This window comes from Boleophthalmus pectinirostris, unplaced genomic scaffold (genome assembly GCF_026225935.1).
Source record: "Boleophthalmus pectinirostris isolate CB_2022bp ecotype Guang Dong unplaced genomic scaffold, ASM2622593v1 HiC_scaffold_2, whole genome shotgun sequence".
NCBI lineage: Eukaryota > Metazoa > Chordata > Actinopteri > Gobiiformes > Gobiidae > Boleophthalmus > Boleophthalmus pectinirostris.
The window spans coordinates 3,550,197-3,566,184 of record NW_026571152.1 but is presented as its reverse complement, the minus strand read 5'-3'; the positions used below and the strand labels follow the sequence as shown (position 1 = coordinate 3,566,184).

The window sequence follows — 15,988 nt, the reverse complement described above, 5'->3', positions numbered from 1 at the left end:
TGCTGGTCCAGGCAGGGTTTCAACCCGGGTCCAGACCAATTATTTTATGAACAGCACCAATCTCTGCATTCTGATTGGCTGTGCTTCTTCACAGCAGCACACGCCTGACAGGCTCCTTCTGATTGACTGATTCTCTGTGCCCACTATACGAGACTGGCCTAAGCAGGGTCAGGCCTGGTTAGTACTTGGATAAGAGACCCACACAAAGTAGTTTAACTTGCACTCTCCTGTTGAACTCCAGTCTCTCTGCGTGTGACTCAGAGGATGGGCCCCCGTCCCTCTATGGCCCCTCACTCCTGTGCAGCTGCAAGATTTAGGAATATGGATGATTACGATTAGATTTACGATATATGTTTAAAAAGGAGGATTATGTGCGGAAATGCGCATTGTGACTGACTCCAGGAGCATAAACATTTGTACAACATTAAAATATGACCTGATGAACTCATCCAAAAACCCCACACATTTCACATGTTTGTAGACGTATAAACTTGATTGTGATATATTGTGCAGCCTTATCTTAAAGTGACTTATCGTAGATAAAAGTGTCTTTAGCTACTCATTAATTGGTTATTTTTACTTTCTTTTCTTTTTTTCATGACTTAAGTATGTTACAGTCTGTATTGTTGAACCTGAAGTTAAATTAAGTCAATGGAAAGGGACTTTTCTATGTTGAAAAGTAGCAGGACAGCGCCCTCTTCTGGTCACATTGGAGTAGTGTAGTATACGTTTATGGAAATCCTCTCCCATTCAAAACACAGTCATGTGTTTTTCCACCATTAATTATTGACATATACTAGGCTCTAATAAATTTAACTCAAGTTTCCCACTTCAGTCTTCACTTTTTCTCACAGTTGACTTCTGGTGTACCTTTATGGCAAAATAACCCTATAATGTAAAAAATGTAATTTGCACAGATTAGAGGTAGATGAAGAGATCTGAGTTTTGGAAGTAGAAAAAAATATGAATCTATGTGGATTATATGACTATTTTAAAATGGGCACCCTCGACTCACCTCAACTCAGCTATACTGAAAAAAACATCGCTCAAAAGAACCCTCAGGGTCCCCAAGTGACAAATAAACACGCCTGTTGTAATTAAACATTTTAAGTGTAAATTCGTGATTAGTCTTTTTTTTTTTTGAGAATAAGCAGGCTATGTGTGCGTAATATCCGTTCTGGTACTTGAAAATGTGACTTTTTTGAGACAGTTTCATTTTAATCAGTTCGACATGGAGCAGAGCGGGTGTAAAGTTCAGGGACGTGTCTTTGTAGCGTTGAGTTCATAGTTGTGAGTGTGTCGAGATGAGCCTGAGCGCGGAGAGCCACTGCGTCCCCCTGAGCGACGGGAACCGGATCCCCCTCATCGGTTTGGGGACGTACGGAGACCCGGCCACGGTGAGAATGGACCAAACGACACAGCCCACGCAGCGATATATTTAGTCTTTTCTAATGTTATCAGCTTTAGAGGAATTCGTAACACAGAGGGGCCCCACTGCTGAATGACAGTCAGACCTCTTTTAGTCAGTCCCAGGGCAGCTATGGCTACACGATCCATGTGCTGTGCAATTAAAGCTTTATATTAAAGCTTTCCGGTGGAGTGTCCACTACCTGCTTGTCTCCATGCAAACATTTCTTTCCACAGTATGGTAAAAGTATTTCCAGGGAGCCAAGGATGTGACACCATCAAGTTACAGGTCAGCTTTAATAATAATCATTTTAATTATATTATGCTTTTCTACACACTCAAATTCAATAAGAAGACATATTTGCTATGGGCTACTGTGGAACCGTCCAGATTAATAAATAACATCTGCAAGAAAACAAGTCTGTGGCACACCCCTCATTTGAAAAGTTACACAGTGCAATTGTAAAAGTCCTTAAAGAGACGATTTTCATTATTTAACTTAGAGCTACTTTAAGCTAAGGATGAAACAAAGGGTCATGTCTCGTCCTGTAGAAACTGTATAAAATTCCAACTCTATTGTACTGTACTGTACTGTAATGTTGTTGTTATTTAATACATGTATATGAATTGTGTCGTCACAGACGCCCAAAGGAACGGCATATGACTGTGTGAAACTGGCCATAGACGTGGGTTACAGACATTTTGATGGAGCTCTGGTTTATTTCAATGAACACGAGGTGGGACAAGCCATCAGAGACAAGATCGCAGACGGGACAGTGAAGAGAGAGGACATCTTCTACTGCGGAAAGGTGAAAACTACAAATACATGCACAAATACACACATACATGCATACTGTACATACACGCATACATACATACATACATACATACGTACATACATACATACATACATACATACATACATACATACATACATACATACATACATACATACATACATACATACATTACATACATACATACATACATACATTCATACGTACATACATACATACATACATACATACATACATACATACATTCATACGTACATTCATACGTACATACATACATACGTACATTCATACATACATACATGCATATGTACATACATACACGCATTCATACATGCATACATTCATACATGCATACATACATACATGCATACATACATACACACATACATACACACATTCATACATACATACGTACATACATGCATACATACATACATACACACATACATACATACACGCATACATACGTACGTAAATACATATGTACGTACATACATACGTACGTACATACATACATACATGCATACGTACATATATTCATACATACGTACATACATACACACATAAATGCATACATGCACACATACATACATACATACATAGATACATACATTCATACATACATACATACATACATACATACATACATACATACATACATACATACACATTCATACATACATACATACACACACACACATACATTCATACATACATACATACATTCATACATACATACATACACACATTCATACATACATACATACATACACATACATACATACATACATACATACATACATACATACATACATACATACATTACATACATACATACATACATACATACACACATACATACACATACATACATACATACATACATACATACATACATACATACATACATACATACATACATTCATACATACATACATACATACATACATACATACATACATACATACATACATACATACATACACACACACATACATACATACATACATACATACATACATACATACATACATACACATTCATACATACATACATACATACATACATACATCATACATACATACATACATACATACATACATACATACATACATACATACATACATACATACATACACACATACATATACATACATACATACATACATACATACATACATACATACATACATACATACATACATACATACATACACATACATACATACATACATACATACATACATACATACATACATACATACATACATACATACATACATACATACATACATACATACACACATACATACAAGAATGAATTGTTTTAAAAGGTGCTTCATTCCAGCTGCTTTCATACTTATGAATAAATTGTAATCTATGTATCTATTGATTTTACTGCCCTGTCTTGGAAAACGTGTTTTGTTTTTTCCCCAATATATCTAATATTTTTTGTGATTTTTAGCCAAGCATGATGGATGAATGAATTATTTATGGAACAAACCATTCTGCACTGGAGCACTGTAACACTTTATTTTGTAATTCAGTTTTTCTGTGTTTATTGTACATAATGTGGATGAATGAAATGTGAAATGTGGGACCAGCCTCAAATTTACCTACGGGTATGAATAAAGCAACCTAACCTAACATACATACAGGACTGAACTTGAACATTTACATTACACCAGAGTTGCAAGAAAAGAAATGAAGTTGTCTTTATGTACGATTCACTTGTTTATTTATTTTCCTTAAGTTATGGTGCACTTTCCACCCCCCGGAGATGGTCAGACCAGCTTTGGAGAAGACTCTTAAGGCCCTGAAACTGGACTATGTGGATCTGTACATCATTGAACTGCCTATGGCTTTCAAGGTTTGTACAGAGAAGAAACCAAATCGAAATCACAACTCAAATGTTTGTAATTGTCAAATCACAAAGACTGTGTGTGCTTGGGGTTGTCAAATGCTCTCCGCCAACATGTGTTCTTTCTTTTATGGGGAAAATGGCTCATCCTGTAGTGTAGACCTCAATAAACATTCAGTTCACCTTTACAGAACCAACATGAGCAACAGTTAAGGAAGTATAAGTAGAAGAGTTAATGTGTATATTTGTGGTACACTTTGTCCCTAAAGTACAAGGTTCAGATTGATTCAGATTTAGAAACCTCTTCCACGACGGGTGAAGTTGCTAAGGACACAATGACTGCATGCCCCTGCCGACCTTTGGGTGTGTAAAATGGATATGTTAGGTAAATGACAGTATACACATGACTCTTTAACCTCAAGCCATAAATTAAATAAATAGAAAAAAATGCCATAGCAACTGTACATGTTTATGAAAATGTGATTTATTTTCAGCCTGGAAAAATCTTTTATCCCATTGATGAGAAAGGGAAGTACATCTACCACCACACAGACCTGTGCGCCACATGGGAAGTGAGTATGCCAGGTTAATCATTACTACAGAAACACGGTCAAGGCCAAGTGCACAGATAAACACTGAGAGTTATGAATAATAGGCTGGTTGTATTATTAGTTTTATTATCTTTGAATAAACCTGATCTTTTGAATAGTGAAAGTTTTCAGAATGTTGTCTACAGGAAGCTGGAGGAGATTGGAACTCTGTGGGGAAGTTGAATTCATTAATTTCTATTAGACTAAACCTTTTTATATATATTATTATTATTTCTTTTACATCAGGTTGTTACTAGTTGCTTAGTAATTACGGTTTAGGGGTTAGGAGTTAGGATTACTTATAATTGATTACTAACTAAGCCAGAATCATTAATTCTTAATAAACTATTTGTTCATTATGAATTAAGTCTTTGTTCATGCTTTGTTCAGGCTTTCAAAAGTATAGTTATTATAAAGTGTTACTAATGAATAAAGCTAAGTGCTGTATGCTTGTGTGTCAGGCTCTGGAGGCGTGTAAGGACGCAGGGCTGGTCAAGTCTCTGGGAGTGTCCAACTTCAACAAGAGACAATTAGAGCTGCTGCTCAACAAACCAGGGCTCAAGCACAAGCCGGTCTCCAACCAGGTACGATTTGAAGTTAAAGGGCACTGTGCAACATTTCTGGTGGGGCGTCCACCACTTGCTTGTCTCCATAGGGATATTATTGTTTTGCTTGGAATATTTCACTGTGGCACCTGATTTTCCCAGCAGTCTCCCATCCATTATCAGGCCCAGTCTTGCTCATGTTCTGAATTCTGACAAGATCAGGCTTTGACAAGGAGGTGTGGCCACAGCCATGGAGGTAGTTTAAATTAAATGCCATACTAAGGAACATTCCAGGTAAAGCAATAACATTTCATGGAGATAAGAGGGCGGCGACCTTACATGAAAAATTACAAATACACCTTTAAAAAATGACAAACTGAAGTGTAGTTATACATTCTCACGTACATGGTTGTGTTGCTGACAGCCTTTTGGCCATTATAATAAATAATCTGTATTTTTTTTACTATAATGTCATATCTAAATAATTTCCATACACTTCCTCCTTACTCGACTAACATGTTCTTTCCTCGTCTGCAGGTTGAATGTAATCCATATTTCACACAGCCAAAGCTGCTGGAGTTCTGTCGACAGAATGACATCGTGATCGTTGGTTACTGCCCCATCGGCTCCTCCAGAGACGCATCATGGTAAACTCAATATGGGATTTTGAGAATCTATCTATAGCAATGAAGAATTTAATAGTTTGAATGTTCCAGAGTATGGCAATAAACTTATTTATGTATCTCTATGAAAGCAAACATGTGGGACAACCAGGTCAATAAAAGATGTATTCTTGAGCATTAAAAAACCCTCACTGGATAAATGCAAAAAAAAAAACCCAAAAATTGCATTTAATGCCGGAACATAGAACGTGTCAGAGCAATAGTCACTTACTTGAGACAAGCAGGCAGAAATGAAGAGAAAAGTTACACCAGACAGTTTCAGTTTGACAAAAAAATCCATCACTGCAGAATGTTGTGATCATCATAATGCCCAAAGTAAAAGGAGATTTCTAAAAAATTGCACTTTTTTGCCGTAGGGTGAATCTGAAGTCTGCTCCCATGCTGGAGGATGAGGTGCTGGTGTCCATTGGTCAAAAGTACAACAAGAGCAGTGCCCAGGTCGCCCTGCGCTTCAACGTCCAGAGAGGAGTCGTGGTCATCCCCAAAAGCTTCAGTCCAGACAGAATCAGGCACAACTTTCAGGTCTATCAGTGTGCACAGTACTCAGCTCAAAAATATAATAATAATAATAATAATAATAATAATAATAATAATAATAATAATAATAATAATAATAATAATAATAATAATAATGGAACACTTTGAAAACATATCAGATCTCAGTGTGAACAAAATATGCTGGATATATATACAAATGTGGACAGGGCAATGTCTTAGAAACAAAAGGATACAATCCCTAAAACAATGAGACAACCCCTAAAACAGGACTGGTTTTGCATGTGGAGGTCATTTCAAGTTTCTCCCTTTGTGTCCTTTTTGGCTGGTTTTCCACTAGAGTGATTATCACTGCTGGGAGTATGAGGCCGTACCCTTGGGCAGTAGATACACTGTACATACACAGAGGTACTCCCATGACTATGTTGATGACATACAGTAGGTAGAGGGATTCTTTTTTTAGAAGTCAGCACTACTTACAGTATTTATGTACTACAGCACAATCTGCCTTAAATGATGTAAAAGTGTGATAAATATTTAGCACAGGTACTATCCACCCGAAACCAAGTCCAGTTTAGAAAAACATGAAAACCCGTCATATGGACTTTAAGAGAGTAAAAAAGTGTATTGTGGTGGTGACAAGACAGAAGTCTGGTAAAAACACTCACAGTTTGGACCATATTTGACTTAAGACATTCTTTCTCATCTTGATACATGCTCTGTGGAGCAATGACTCAAATAAATTTATAAAGAATAGATAATAGCCTAAATGAAAAAAGAAAAGATATCTGAAGGTGGGATGCAAGGCACCCAAATGTTAAATAATCTAATATAGTCACACAAATCTTTTGTCATCTGTAGAGAGTACTTTACAAGACAAGTACTTATACATTCTGATACTGCTCACCTCTGAACTAAAATACTCACTGTTTAACTTTAATAAATGTAGTCTAGAAATGAAGAAAAAATGTATCCTGTCCCTGCAGATATTTGATTTTTCTCTCAGTGAGGAGGACATGCAGGCCATTGAGGCTCTGAATAAAAACGTGCGCTTTGTGGAGCTTCTCATGTAAGTATCATGAAACTTCTGCTCTGTACACTGGTGCGTGTTACATGTTATATATGCTATATGCAGTGTTGGGGAGTAACAGATTACATGTACCGGCATTATGGAATCAGAGTACAAATTGTGAGCAACTGTATTCAGTTAGTTACTGTTTCAATGAGTGCTAATTGGATTACAGTTACTTTGTCGAAATAAATGGATTACATGGGGATATTTTCAAATTTTGGGCTAAACCAAGACTAAAACCAGGACTAAAACCAGGACTAAAACCAAGACTAAAACAGGACTAAAACCAGGACTAAAACCAGGACTAAAACCAGGACTAAACAATATGACACTTAACAGTAGGTGGACATACTTTAAAGCAGCAGTGATCTCATATAGAAAGGATTTCTCTATCAATAGTTTTAATCTGGTTAAGTAAAGACTGGTCTTTTTATTGTCTTTTAGCAGATAAAATATCTTATGTTAAGATTTCCTAGGCTTTGCTTCTCTACAGCAAAGGGAAAAAAAAGCCTGTTCATGGAGACTTGGGTTCAACAGACAATTTGAAGAGATCAAACAAGAATTTACAGGATGTCGTTGCTACATTTATGTAGTTTTAAAAAACATGACAATATCAAGTAATCCAAAGTATTCAGATTACTATATAATCTACATTTTGGGGTATGTAATCTGTAATCTGTAGGGGAATACATTTTAAAAGTCACCTTCCCAACCCTTTCTATATGTTATATGTTGTATAATGCATGCTATGTATTATATGATGTATGATACATTCTATATGTCCTATGCTGTATTCTGTATTATGGTGTGTTTTGGCTCACACAGGTGGAGTGACCATCCTGAGTACCCTTTTCATGATGAATACTAGGCTTGTGCCACAGAGGAGCAATGAAGGGAAGTGAGGCTATTAAACGTGTTGAAAATCTCATACTAATCGATACTAAAACTAGTATCGAAACTACATAGTAACTTGAGCACATATCAATACTAAAAAAGTCCCACTGACAGGACAGAAAAGATCCTTTCTTGAATGACTTTAGAATGATGCTGAGCTGTATAAGAAAAAGTCTAAGAGCACATAGACTAGTAGACTAGTATACACACATGGAACATACTGCACCACTGAGAGATTACACACATATAAAACATGGGATTAGAAAAGAAAGTACTACCATTTAATGCTGAAAATCACATTGTTGAGTCTGAGTAGTGTTTTTTTTTAAATTGTCATGGCATCGGAATCTGTATTGAGCATCAAGTTACAACTCAACAAATCAAAACACCAGTGTGAGAGTGTGAGGACTTCTTTGAACATGTATGTAGTTGCAGAATACTACACACCTGCAGTAAAATGTATGATGTATTCCCATCACAGTACTGTTCTGAATACTTTAATGTTGAATATATTACTGTGTAAAAATGCAAAAAAAAAAGTATTAAAAGATCGTTATGTCTGTTTCACAGTTTCTTCTGCATCTTTATATAACTAATCAAATTGCACGTGCACAGGACACGGTCTGTTCCAGCAGGAGAGTAACCACACGAGGGCACCAGTCTACAGCTCTTTTTTATTTTCTTCAAAGTGACTTGCATTTGAACAAATCATTACTACACTGAAATATGCTATGAATGAATGAATGAGTTAACCTATAATGACTAGAATCCTTGCAGCTTGATAAACACTTGCTAAAATTGTTATTTCCAATGATGTTCAAAATCACGGATATAAAGTGTAGGTTATTGAATGTTAAGGGCCTATAGAGGCTCTTTTCTGATCTCTGTTCTCACACTGAAAAAACGGTCTGAGAGGAGTTGCTCAAATTGCAAAAACAAATTTGACAACAATAACATCACTTTTTTATGTTTCTCTGTCCAGCATGTTTAAATCTTACAAACATCGCTTGATTGTGGTGGATGTTAGACCTGCATGTTTTAATCAGGTTGAGGAAACATGACTTTATTATAATCTCTAGTGAGGCTCCTCCCTCTGGAATTCTCCTCCCCAAAACTTTTGGAGGGAAAATTCAAACGTAACAGGACACAGGACAGTTAGATGAGCAGAGGACACACAGTGTGGAGCAGGAGGATTATCAGAACTGATCTGGAGGTGAGACTTTTCAAAGATTTTATTATGTGCTTCTCCGGCCTAGAATGTCGTCATTGTTAAAACATGTTTGTGTTGTTTTATTTGAAATTAGAGTTAATGTAAGGACAGCTTGAAACAAATTGTCTTTGACTGTCCATCTACAAGAGTGTGACAGTTGTACTAAGATTTGAATGTGTTGCTTCCAGAGTCGTCTACAAACACAGAGTGACGTCCAGAGCTCTGCTGGAGCTGTGGGGAAGTTCATGAATGTTATAGTTGATGTTTCAGAAAAAAGGAAGATGTTTGCGAACCAACAAAACACAGAGCACAGATGAACAAAGTAAGTAAACCAACTAAAATTATTTTAAATTTTTTTCAAAATGAACTTCCTATTGAAACAGCTGTCGTGTTTCTACAAGGTGATGTGGCATTAGGAGACTTTATACCAGATGCCCTCCCTGTTACTGTGTTTAGAGGAAGAAAAGCAGCACATGGTGAGTTTTGTTTCTGCAGATACACTTCTAATGTTCTTGTGATTCTGTTCTGGTCCATTATTGTAGTAATAAGTACTTTAAGTGTATTTAAACATGTACAACAGAGTAGATCATCAGAATGTGATCATCATGCGTTCTTCTGTGTCCACAGAGACCAGAGCTTCTTCACTGGAATAAATCTTCACACTGTCCAGCTCCAAACTGTGTGTCTCTGTACTTGTGCTCTCTTTGTGTTTGATTCTGTTTAAGACAATACAGAACTGTACTGCATATTCAGCATGATTTGTTCAAATTTCATCAACATGAAAAAGTGATGTTCATGTTCCGAGAAAAATATGTGTAGAGGGGTTCGAAAAAAGTTTCAAAGCCTAAACATAATTTTATTGCGTGCAACCGCTGTCCATAACTTTTTTACGCAAATCCAGCAACTTTTTTTTTTCAGTGCATGTTGTATTCTCATCACAAACACACCTAGAGTTGTGTTTTGTCTCATTCACACAGGTTTAACACACTAACACACAAACCCTTCTGTTCACCTAGTGATGTCATTTGGTAATACAGGAAGTGCTCCACTGTGTTTTTAAACTCCATATACCTTCACTAGAATCATTTGGCCCTAGAATTGCCGATCTCTTCTGAACTGAAGGTAAAAGGAGCTGTTCACTTGAAAATAACAAGTTGGAACAGAGGATTTTTGAGCAAACTAATAATGCAGGATTACTCGTACGTTTGCATGAAACAAAACTAAAAACTTCCAGGTGTGTTTTTGATGAAGTAGCAACATTATAATGTGACTTAAAGCTCTCAAGAATCCATTTTGTTTAACACAGGACCTTTAAAGCCCATCTTTTTGTTTTAAACTGTACTCTGCTGTGCACCGTGCACCTTAAGAGGGTTTGTGGGTTACATAAAGGAGGACTGGGTCTTGTTTGTGAGGACGGCTGCAGATCTCTGGCTGCACTCACGTATTATAATTGCATATTGATATTTTACAACAGACGTCACCAACGTTCCCTGATGCCAACTGAAGGCACTGCTTTCTCTGAAGCTCTGTTACTCCAGTTAGTAATTAGTAATTCATCTGAGCTTTGTTTTAACACAATCTGACAACAAATGTCTGACCAACTAGCTAGCTCGCATTAGCCAACAGTCTCTCTCACAGTCAAACTCCAAACCATGGACACTCAGAATAGTCACAGGATCTTGAAAATGTGTTGTTTAAATACATTTAGTTTTTCTTGGATCTTCAAACTTAGACCTTTAAACTTATTTGGCAGTGTTTCCTGAACTGGTGAAATTTCCACCATAGACATACATGCAGTTGTAGCACTTGTGGTCGGCTAAAGAGGCTTCAGAGAGTGTATATTTACTTCTTATATATATATATATATATATATATATATATATATATATATATATATATATATATATATATATATATATATATATATATATATATATATATATATATATATATATATATACACACACACAATTTCCTTTATGCAAATCTGGTATAAAATAATTAAAAAATTAAATGAGGTGGGTGGTGCTTTCTACTTCATTATCATAACTGTGCCTGCTTAATACTACCACACAGTACATCCCCAGTGTGATGTCACTGCAAAGTATCACACCATATCTTTATGTGTATGTGTATGAGGAAGTGCAGGAGCCTCCATTCCTGCACCACCAGACTCACTAACAGCTTCGTCCTCCAGGCTGTTAGGATGCTGAACTCTCTCCTCTCTAACCACGAGGCAAACAGAAAGCCATGAATCTGTGTCTCCCCAAGAACAAAACTGCCAAAGAACATTTGGACTCAGACCTCCCTGACCCCCCCAAAAAAGACTGTCTTGTGCCTTGCACTATATGCCTTTTGCACTATTTACCATGTATTATTTATTTTTTACGCATGGGAGTGACAAATACAATTTCAATTCTTCAGACGATCTTTGTATGAAAAACTGACAACAATATTTGAATGTGAACTTGAACTACACCTGCACACACATTCTCAGTTTATGTTCAGGTTTCATGTGAAGCTCAGATCCTCCAGACCTCCTCCCTGAGCTGCAGAGGCTGCACTAGCCCTGACTCATGACTGTGCAGGTTCTGGAAAACATTCAGATCACAGAGAGGTGATAAGCGTTCAGACTGTCCTCTTTAAATATAAATGCTCGTGGACATGTTTCAGATGTGCACCCTGAACTTTCACTTGATCTACTTGTCATAGACAAAAAGGATTTCTTCAGCTCTGTCTTTTTATGCAAGCTGCAAATTAACAAATCTCAGTAATGAATTTCTAGGAATTTGAAAATACTTTCTTAGATTTGTGAAAAGTTTAGATGATATACCAGCAGGAATCTGTTTTTTCACTGCAATATTTGCCTTTAGTCTGATTTTAGTGACAAAGTTTAATGTACTTTACCCTTTACCTATTTTGGCCAGTGTTCAGAAGTCCAAATGTTTCATCAGAGTTCTATAGCAATGCCCATTTTCTCTTGTGAATGTCGCTCAGTTGTACACTTCTCTGTCAATAATGTATTTATTTTAGGAAAACTAAAATTCCGTTTAGGATTTTATGTGAGCTGTTTTGCAGATTTGTCTATTTTCAGTGCATAATGATTGAAAAAAAAAAAAAGTCATACTGTGGAACACTCCAGTAAAAGAAATGTCATCTTCATAAATGTAAAATTGCATAATGTAGTTGTGATTGGTGAAGTTCTGCTAAAGTATTTGAGTCTGGACATAAATGTGTGACAATCCACAGAGCTAACCAGGCTTCCCCTCTGACCTCTCTGACCCCTCTGACCCTCTGACCCCTGTGACCCTCTGACCCCTCCTCTCCTCAAAACGTGCTAGATCGACCTCTCTGAGAAAAAGGAATGTGTAACATGAGTTAAAGAGTCCACTATCTGCACGTCACCATGGAGATGTTATTTCTTTGACTAAAATGCCCCAAAGTATGGCATTAAACATATCTCCAAGACCAGCAGGAGATGCCACCAGACCAAGTTACTGGCTAGATCTGCGCAGAGGCAAGCCTGCTCACTACAAGAACGCATATTTTACAAAGTATTGTGTCGAGCAATATAAATGTGTAAGCACAACGAGAGAATGATCATTTTAATGCTTTACAGAGCAGAGGACCATTCCAGGCAAAGCTACAACATCTCTATGGTAATGAACACCACACTTTGAAGTTCACTCTGTGGTGGTGCCAACATACTTCTGTGATCATGAAGGGATTGCTTGTTCTTTTAAGTATTCGAATGGTTAAATTATGTATCGCTGTTGGTCATGCATGATGTCTGACATTAGGTGCACAGGAAAACAATTAGATGATGATGTGATTAGGTTCATGCTCTTGAAGCTTGGTACTTTTCTTTACTTAAAAAATATTGACATAATGTTATATCTGTTATGTGGTTTGATTTGGCCCTGCTTTAATCCTAGTGTGGTCCTGGTTTGATTCTGCTTTAGTCCTGCAGTGGTTTAGTGGTCCTGGTGTGGTCCTGGTTTGGTTCTTCTTTCTCTGTGTTTGTATCTCTCTGTCTATTTCTCTCTTTGTCTGTCTCTCCATCTCTCTACCTTTCTCTCTCCCTGTCTGCTCCCTCACTCTCTCTCTTTCTCTGTCTCTCTCTCTCTCGGTGGAGACAGACGACCACCTTGAGCCGGGGTCTGTCCGATGTATAAAATCAACAAAATTACCCAAATTAATAATAACATTTAAAGTGCATATGGCAGATTTTTATACTTGTCTAATTTTTACTTAATTTGGCAAGATAATAATGTGTTACAAATTAAAATTATAGTTTAACATCAATCAAGAAGCAATTTTCATGTATTTGTGTTTGGCAGATCATTTGTGTTTACATTACAGGAGTTTTGCTCGACAACCGTTGTGCAATTCCCTTGTGTGATGTCAAAATTTCCAACCAGGAAGTAAAATTTTAAACCTAAAAAATGTCCAAATTGGGAAAGAGTGTAAAAAAAAATCTGACTTATCTTAATCTTAATGTTTTACTAAACAGTAGTCCAACCTGTCATAGGCACTTTAAATAACAATAAAACACACAATCTGGATATATTAAATAATTTAGCTTTTATTATAATTTTGTAGTACCTCAAATTATTATTATTATTATTATTATTATTATTATTATTTAATTATACTGCATACATACTGTTATTATAGTTTAATACGTCATTAAAAACAAATTGTTTATTATTAAGTTATTATTATTATTATTATTATTACTTAATTAATTTAATTAATTATACAGCATACATACTATGTTATAGTTTAATACGTCATTAAAAACATAATTATTATATATTAAAATTATGAGCACTTGCCTAGTTTAATAAAAAACAAAACTTAACTGAAATGTTTGAATCTGTCTCTTATTAATGCACATTTCATATATTTAATATTGAATAATAAAAAATAAATCTTAATGTTCAAAGAGCAGATACTGTGTTGTCTGTGAATGATTTCACATAATTAAATTACATTATTTCAAAAACAATGCAGATGACGGTGTCTTTTTCCAGTTGTAGGCAATTTTATATTTGTTATTTTCTTTTATATCTCATGTCGGGAGAATAATTTCCAAGACACAAATGTGTTTTTCCCTGTGCACTGCTGCCTCTGTTCTACTGGCTCTTCCACCTCGTCCATTGTGCGACTGACGCCGTCAATGTGAACATGACGTTTACATCGTTCTTACTGCGTGCGTTCTGTGTGGGTTTCCGGCAATGAGTGGAATTACCGAAATAAAAAATAATTAAATGTGTTTTCTGTGTTGTTGTCTTAACAACACATAAAAACAGGTTTATAATAAAGCAACTCACATAGAGAAACAGTAAAATTAGAGACTAAAAATGAGATTAACTTGATTAAAAAACATAACACGCTAAATATGACGCAATTAACGTGATAATGTGACACCCCTAATTGTAATAAATGTTACTGCCAATATATTATTTTTATACCACTTGAAATTGAATTTAATGCTTTTTAATAAGACCTTAATTTCAACAAAATCCATTTAATGACTAATAATGCTTTTTAATGCCCCTGGAAACCCTGCTTATGGATATTTCATATAAGCTTTTTTCATATATGAAAATGCAATGTAATTAATAGAAAATATATGGAGTAAGAAAGCTGTCAAAAATATTCGTGCTCATAAAATAGAAATTCGTGCGTATTTGGGAAATCTGTGCATATTTGGCTGTAGTTGCACATAAAATAAATATTTGTAAACTCTCAAATGAGTCCAGTCGTACATAAAATATATTGTGTGTATTTTATCCATCAGAATATGAATTGAAAAATTACGACGTCATGAATTACAATCACGAAATGAAAATTTACGATTACGCTTTCATCAGTACGAATACGAATTCACAGACGGAACTTTACTGTCAAAAATACGTCATCACTTCACAGACATTATCCATCGAGCAGAAGAAACAGAGAAAGATCGATGTTTCTTCTGCTCGATGGATAATGTCTGTGAAGTGATGACGCCCACCATCTTGGATTTAAAAAAAAATCAGCACATACAGAAATTGAGAAAAACTGTACGGTTCGGTTAAGATTAGGTTAAGGTTAGGATTAGGTTAGGGGTAAGGTTCGGCCTAAGGTTAGGGCTACAGTTAGGAGTTCAGGTGGGTTTAGGGGTTAGGTTAATTTAGGAGTTAGATCAAGGGGTAAGATGCATTCGTGGGGCACGGCATGTGCAGGGCTCAGCGTAGGCTCAAGCGAGGGCCGATCATCGCCGCTTGCGGCTATATTTATGATTATGATTATTATTATAGTCCCTACAGTGTGCTCTGGGCCTCCTTCAGATGCCTGAGCCACTTCAGCTGCTCCTCTCGACATGGAGGAGCAGCGCCTCTACTCCGAGCTCCTCCCATGTGACTGAGCTCCTCACCCTATCTCTA

The 15,988-nt window shown here is 36.3% G+C and overlaps 1 protein-coding gene across 1 annotated transcript; it reads left to right on the top strand.

Annotated features, from left to right (window-relative positions):
• The first annotated feature begins 1,242 nt into the window (after positions 1-1,242).
• LOC110168059 (aldo-keto reductase family 1 member D1-like) lies at positions 1,243-8,680 on the top strand. The gene is made up of 9 exons (XM_020933466.2): positions 1,243-1,397; positions 2,049-2,216; positions 3,958-4,074; positions 4,560-4,637; positions 5,117-5,239; positions 5,738-5,847; positions 6,240-6,405; positions 7,365-7,447; positions 8,276-8,680. Exons 1-9 carry the CDS (start codon positions 1,305-1,307, stop codon positions 8,316-8,318), a joined length of 981 nt encoding a protein of 326 aa, XP_020789125.2. The 5' UTR covers positions 1,243-1,304; the 3' UTR covers positions 8,319-8,680.
• Positions 8,681-15,988: the final 7,308 nt, after the last annotated feature.

Excerpts from the sequence above, each read along its gene's own strand:
- LOC110168059 (XM_020933466.2), top strand. The coding sequence starts at position 1,305 with ATGAGCCTGAGCGCGGAGAGCCACTGCGTCCCCCTGAGCGACGGGAAC. Across the intron at positions 6,406-7,364 it reads GAATCAGGCACAACTTTCAG|ATATTTGATTTTTCTCTCAG; the intron begins GTCTATCAGTGT and ends CTGTCCCTGCAG. Across the intron at positions 7,448-8,275 it reads CGCTTTGTGGAGCTTCTCAT|GTGGAGTGACCATCCTGAGT; the intron begins GTAAGTATCATG and ends TGGCTCACACAG.